The sequence below is a fragment of the Diabrotica virgifera genome, chromosome 6 (genome assembly GCF_917563875.1).
Source record: "Diabrotica virgifera virgifera chromosome 6, PGI_DIABVI_V3a".
NCBI classification, from domain to species: Eukaryota; Metazoa; Arthropoda; class Insecta; order Coleoptera; family Chrysomelidae; genus Diabrotica; species Diabrotica virgifera.
The window spans coordinates 148232322-148239799 of record NC_065448.1 but is presented as its reverse complement, the minus strand read 5'-3'; the positions used below and the strand labels follow the sequence as shown (position 1 = coordinate 148239799).

General features: G+C 47.2%; 1 protein-coding gene across 1 annotated transcript; it reads right to left on the bottom strand.

Annotated features, from left to right (window-relative positions):
• Positions 1-5727: 5727 nt before the first annotated feature.
• On the bottom strand, positions 5728-7074 carry LOC126886212 (uncharacterized). Its single transcript, XM_050653075.1, has one exon. The coding sequence runs from the start codon at positions 7072-7074 to the stop codon at positions 5728-5730; it is 1347 nt and encodes a 448-aa protein (XP_050509032.1).
• Between the last annotated feature and the right edge of the window lie 404 nt (positions 7075-7478).

The following is a 7478-nucleotide window of genomic DNA, read 5'->3' as shown; positions in this document are numbered from 1 at the left end:
TTACTGCTCCCGGGTCCCAGCTAATCCGCCATTTAGTGTTCCAAGTCTACACTCTAGACTAGACGACAACTTCGGACATAGTTAGTACGGTATTACGCGAATTCGTATTTTTTTCCGCCGATCACTAGTAGTTCCGATCGCACCCCTTTCCTCAAGGAATTAATCCGTAACAAGAAAAAAAATTACCCTTCGTTCGCTTACACACACGCCGAGCAAAACAAAACATTCCAATCGTCTTTTATTTTGACCGTTCTTCGCAGCGCACTCCCCAAAGAACAAAATAACACTGCCATAAAATCCTCGAATCTGTTTTTCTCTCGTCTCTTAGAAGTTTCAACACCCAACAAACGAAATCATAAATCCCTTTTACTATCCTCCAAAATGCACCTGCTCCTATCGCGTGTCATAAACATTTTTATTCTCAGCCGCCGACGAAAAACACCTCCTTTTACACGGAAAGAATCTGTTACCGCGACCAACAATACAGGCACCAGGCTGACGGCCGTAAAACCAGGGACGTTACATCACTCCCCTCCACATAAAAAGATTGCCCCAAGGGCAATCCTTTTCAATCCTCTATACGATATCTAAGGGGTTTTCGCCTCTCTCGCTGAGGCCGGCCTCCTCTTGATAACCCAGGTTCCTCCACGGTTGCTTCGTTAATTATGTCTAGGATTTCCTCGTCACCCGAACTTTCCCCTACTTCTGCCGCTACCATCTGCTCTTCTTCACTGCTGGTGTCCGCAAGCTGCTGCAAGTCCCGCAGTTCTTCACTGAGACCGGAGTCATCTGTCCAGAACTCACTCTCGCCAATTCCATCGGAGGTTGGAGTGTATCGCTGTGGAGGCCTTCTCGTTCTTGGGGCTATCACTCTCGATTCGTCCGGAACGTCTCCAATATCTGCCGTACCCCCTAAGTCATCGTCGTCAACCTCTGGCTCTCTTGCATAACCCCATACAATCTCTCCTTCCTCGTCGCTTCCCTCGTCGTCGGTCATCCTGGGTCTCTCCTCTACTCCATCTTCTATTATTCGCGGAAGGGATAACGTAGGTTTTGCTTGGTTGCCGATTTGTTCTTCCGATACGTCTGGATCTTCCCAGGCTTTATAATATTTTAGCCGATCTATGTGGTAAGTTTGGGTCTTACCGTCGCCCTTATCTACCACGTAGTTCACAGCCCCGCGTTTTTCTATGATTTTGTATGGCCCACTCCATGGTTTGAAAAACTTCTTACTGACTCCGCTGGGCACGATCGGATTTTGAATATATACATAATCACCCTCCTTTAAATTTCTCTCGTGCCTTCCCCGATTCATTCTCTCGGCATTAGTTTGTTCTAGTTTCCGCGCTTGTTCTGCTGCTAATATATAAGCCTCGTCCAGTCGCCTTCGCAGTTCCGCTGGGTAGCTTAACTCTCCTCGGTCATCTATTCTCGGTCCCACGTCACAGTCAAAAGGAATATGTACTTCCCTCCCAAAGGTTAACCAATTTGGGGTGAACCCCGTAGCATTATGTTTCGCACTCCGGTAAGCCATTAGCGCCAGTCCTATATGTTCGTCCCAGTCCCGTGCCTTACTGTTCACATAATGCTTCACCATTCCAATAAGTGTTCGGTGCAATCGCTCCACCCGTCCATTTACTTGGGGCCGATACGCCGTGGTTTGAATTTTCTTGATTCCCAATAGTCTACAAACTTCTTTCATTAGCTCCGAAACAAAATTTGTCCCTTGATCCGTCAGTAACCGCTCCGGCGCTCCATGCCGAAGAACGACCTCGTTCACAAAAACACGCGCCACAGTTTCGGCCGATAAGTCTTTTATGGGTATCGCCTCAGCATATCGCGTAAAGTGGTCTACGTACGTCAAGAGATATTTATTACCTCTCTGCGTTTGTGGCAAAGGACCCACTATATCCATTCCTACCATTTCGAGAGGTCTAGACGTATGGTATGGTTCACAAATGGGCACCCTATTTACACTTTTCGTCCGTCCACATTCTCTACAGTCCTCAACATGCTTTCTTACGTCCTTTTGCATGGTTTTCCAGTAAAACTGTGACTCCGCCCGCTGAAGTGACCGCTGTACCCCACAATGTCCCGCACTCGGTTCATCATGTGTCCGCTTCAACACCCGATTTCTCATTTTCACGGGTACTACGACTCGCCACCTACCGTCCGTCACTTTGTATAGTATGCCGTCCAAATCCTTTCGATATTCCTCGCTCCCACTGTTGACATAACGCTGGCACTCGTTATCAGACTCTTGAGTTCTTTTGATCCACTCCCGATCTATTGAGTAATCTTCATCGCGCCTAACATTTGCTACGGCTCTACTTAAAGCGTCCGCGTTTACGTGTCTCTTTCCCGGCTTATACACTACCTCATACTCGTACTCGGCCAGTTTCATTTGCCATCTCGCTAGTCTAGACGACGGATCTTTCACCTGCAACGTCCAACGTAACGGCGCATGATCGGTGATTACGCTAAACCTCCGCCCGTATAAGTAGCACCTAAACTGACCGATTCCCCAAACCATCGCTAAAAGTTCCTTCTCCGTTACCGAGTAGTTTCTTTCCGCCGTGTTGAGTTGCCTTGAAGCGTAGGCTATCGGATGCTCTTCTCCTTCAAGTCGCTGTGACAAAACCGCACCCAAAGCTAGTCCCGACGCATCAGTCGCTAGAATGAATGGCAGTTCAAAATCTGGATAGCGCAATACGGGGTGTTTCGACAAACTCTCTCTTAGTCGGTCGAACGCTTCCACTCTAGTTGGGGTCCACTCAAACGTAGTTTCCACTTTTATTAGTTCTGTTAGCGGCTTAGCTATTTCCGCATACCCTTTTATGAATCGCCGATAATATCCCGTCAACCCCAGAAAGGCGCGTACTTCTCGCACAGTCTTCGGCCGCGGATATGTGCGTATTGCTACAACCTTCTGTGGGTCAGGTTTTACACCTGCGCTGGTGACTAAATGACCCAAATATATTAGTTCACTCATCATGAACTGACATTTCTTAAGGTTCGCTTTAACACCTACTTCACGTAGCCGCTGTAAAACATTTCGCAACCGCCTATTGTGTTCCGTCTCATCCGCTGCAAAGATCACTACGTCGTCCAAGTAAACATAGCACTCCGTCCCCTTTATTCCCATTAGTACCGCGTCAATGAATCTCTGGAACGTTGCTGGTGCTCCTGACAGTCCAAACGCCATCCGGTTATATTCATAGTGTCCATCAATCGTATTGAACCCAGTCTTCTCTCGGTCCTCTGGTCTGATCTCAATCTGATGGTACCCGCTGGCTAAATCAATGGTCGTGTACCACTTGCATTTTCCCAACCGATCCAATGTTTCATTTATGTTGGGAAGGGGATAGGTGTCCGCCCTTGTCACCGCGTTCAACCCCCTAAAATCAGTACAAAACCTGTACTTTGCCTCCTCCCCCTCCATAGCCTTTTTCTTTACCAACACCACTGGCGCTGCCCACGGTGAAGTCGACGGTGCAATTATACCCTTGTCCAGAAGATCCTGTATTTGCCGTCTCATCTCGTCCTGCAAACGGAAAGGTACTCTATAAGCCGATTTAGCTATCGGGGCAGCATCCCCCGTGACGATCTTATGTTGCACCTGATTAGTACATGAGAATTCCCCCTCCGTCTCTGCATCCATCACATCGCGGTATTCAAGCAATATCTCCCCTATATTTTTTTCCTGCCCCACTGACAAGTGGGCCAACTTCTTGTGAATTTCCTCTGTGAAGTCGGACCCTTGAGATTCAGCTCTCACCTGTCTCACCATCTTCGTATTATCTCGAGCGATTATTGCCGTCTTTCCTACGACTCTTCCCGAACTTAGCTCCACGGGTTCCTGGTTACAATTTATGAACTTCACCCATACATTATCTCCCATTCGCGTTGCCATCACTCGGTTCACTCTAACACCTGATGGTAGGTGTCCAAACTGCTCGACAATTATTTCCTCCGGTTGGTTCGTTCCTCTAATTTTGGCTTTTAGTATAGTTTCGCTCCAGGCTGGCAGGTGGGCCCTACTTTTTAGTACCACTTCAGCTGGCTCCCAATTTTTCTGACAGACTCCGCCGCAAATTGCTCTTATTCGCCGATCCTTTGGTGCCCGCTGAATCTCGCCATCTATTACTTTAAAATACTCTCCTTCATCCATATGATCTCCCTGAATCTGAATCCTCTGCAAACACACAAATTCGTCTCCCTTGCTCCTTCCATTTTTCCTTGTTTCTTTGAAATATTCCCGTACAAACGCGACATGTTTCTTTTGGTTCTTTCTATGCTCGTTGTTTAGGTGAGAACGTATTTTTTTGAAATAATCCCGTATAAACTCGACATGTTTCTTCTGGTTCTCTCTATGCTCTTCGCTTTGGTGCAAAATAATGGGGATATTTTCCTCCTCTGCCTCAAATAACTTAAAGCGATTCTTCAATTCTATTCCACCACGTATCCCACTTTCATCAGATGTACGCTTTATCGTTTTCTTTCGCTCCCTATTCGTTTTGCTTTTGCTCGCTGTACGCTGCTGTGCATTTTCTTCCATCACTTCTTTGATTACTTCCCAATATTTATCCCGCATTACATATTCTGTCAATGCTTGCATCTCACAGCATCTCTTGTCGGGTTGCAAGACCTCTCGAATCCTTTCTGCTAACTTAATCTTTCCCTTAAGGTTAAAATGGAATCCCTGCTTGGTATAATCGCTTCTCCTTGTGCCGCTGTATATATCGACCAGATCTACATTCATATGTATCTGCATCACCATTAACAAGTCCAAATTATGTTGACGGACGTCTTCAACAACAGTAGAACTTGATACTACGTCGAATCGTTTTGGTAGATTGCAGAGAATAATCTTAGGTTTTTCTGTCTTCACAAATAACCTCGCTCTTGCATCATTTGCTTGCTCTTGTTGTTTCCGCCGAATATCGTTGGTGCCCGTTAGCAAAACGAGACAATCATTAGTTCCAAGTGTACTCGTCCGTTGCTGTACCCCATTAATAATATCTACAGTGCCATGACCTGGCCAAACCATTTCCTCGATTTCCCATTCATCTCCAATCCATCGCTGAAGAAGTGGTTTCAGAAAGCGTCCATGACTATCCGCTGCGATCACTAATGTTCGCCGAGCAGAAGTTTCCTTACGGTTAACCCCACTACCGCTATTTCCTAGCTTTTTCATTGTTGTCTCCACATGATACTCCTTGATTTCGTTTCGCTGTAAATCAAATGTTACTTTTCTCCTTTTATCTCCCAGTATCTCGTGAGTGACTTTCCGTATAACAGGTATCATGGCCTGCTTCGTCCGCAATTCATTTCTATTAACGTCGATTACCAGTCCAAGTCGTTTCATCAGATCGAGTCCCAATATACCTTCAGCTCCACAGTCCACATCGACTATCCATACCTCATGTATGGCTGCGGTATCACCGATGGTTACGTTTAGCTTCTGCTTACCCTGGATGCGTTGACATACCCCCGTCACCCCCGTAATGGTCTCGCTTCGGCCGGTGATGACTGGTACACCCTCCACAGCTTCTCGCAGTAAGGTTACATCGGCTCCCGTATCCACTAAAACTTTTCTATTAGCCCCTTGAAAATCGGCCGTAATTATCAAGGATGTTACTCCCCCTGCGGTTACGGTCGCTTTCCCAATATATCCCCCTCCAGTTTTCTGGGCCATCTCCAAGCTAGGGGAACCTGGAGGGCCACCTAGTTTGGGGAAACGCTACGGCTTTCAGCCCGTCTTCCGGCTAGGCTCGCATAATCTTCCACCTCCCTGTCTGACTTATCTGATTCCCATGACCGTTGTCGCCGCGAAAATGAACCCCTCCTCGCGGATGTTCCAGTATTTTGGCACTGTCTCCACACGTGACCGCCATATCCACAATTATCGCATATGGTCTGTGGACATGTGTTTATAAAATGGCCCGGTCGCCCACACTGAAAGCATTCTTCGTTGCTCGCCCTTTTCCCCAACCGTGTTCGTTCTTCCGGTTTCCAACGTGAATCCCCACTCTTCTGGTTGCCCAGATGTATCGTGCACTCCCGTGTCCAGTGACCAACCTGTCCACACCTCCTACATGGGGTATACGGTACCCTGCGCAGTGATCTCTGCCGCTCTCCTTGCACTTCTCCAGCCGGATTCGCCCTATCATGCCATTTACTTCCGGCCGCTACTATAACCTCTGCACGGTCCATCTTTACAAATCCTTCCTTCTTCTCACCTTCTATCCGCCGAATTCCTCTTCGCTCGCTGCTATTGCTTGCTACCGTCGCAAAGCTCTTCTCAGAATCGCTGCTGTTTGCTTCTTCTTCCTCTAGTTCCTTCCTCACCCTCCTTACTCTTTTCCGGTCACCTTCCTCTCCTATGTCCTTCAACATATCTAATACTGCCGTCAGGGTATTTACTCCCTTCCTAGCCTTCACCACACGTCGTACCTCGCTATTTAAACCCTCCATGAATACTCCCAAGATCATTTCCTCTCGAATCTCATTCGCTACTTTCTTTTCCTCTTCTTTCTCATATTCTTTCACAACATAGCGCGCCGCTGTCCTACACCTATCAGCGAATCTCCGATAATTTTCCCCCTCCTTCCGTCGGATGTTCATTAGTTTCACCATTTCATCCACTCTGTCTTTCTTCACCCCAAACCGCTGCAATAGCAGTCCTTTTATCTCCTTCCATGTCCATCCCTCTTGCTTCTCACTCGTCGCATTTCGCAAAAATTCCGCCGCCTCGCCAATCATCCTTCGTCTCACCAAATCAGCTGTGTTCTGCTCAGTCCACCCATTAATTTGCTGCAACATCTCTACTCTCTCAACAAACTCCTCTACACCCATCTCTCCTTCGCTTCCACACCATTCTTTTACCTCTCTAGCACCTATCATTTCCGCCCTCCTACTTCCGGCCATTCTCAGTTCTTCCATCTCCTTTCTCAAATAGTTTAGTTCATTTTGGGCGACTCTCTGTCTCTCATCTTGTAACTTGCATACTTCCTCTCTCGCCTTTTCTAACTCTTGTTTCAATCTATCTACCTCGTCACCAACTTCCGCCATGGTTTTTAGAGGCAAAACAAAACCCCAGTCTTACACCCGTCGGCACCGTGCCTTTCGCTTGGTTCTCGTCACACCTATACCCCGAGTAGACAGCCCAATGTCCACGACAACTAATAACTAATCTATCCCACCGCTGCCACCATTGTATGGAACCGTCTATAATGTTCTAAGGTCCTACTAAGAAATAAGAAAAGTCAATTACCTTAAATCTACGACTTCCGAAGTCTCAGCAAACACACGAACTGGTTGACGTCCTCTGCGATGGCGATGAGACACCACCTCTAGTATCCGCCACTGTCTTACTGCTCCCGGGTCCCAGCTAATCCGCCATTTAGTGTTCCAAGTCTACACTCTAGACTAGACGACAACTTCGGACATAGTTAGTACGGTATTACGCGAATTCG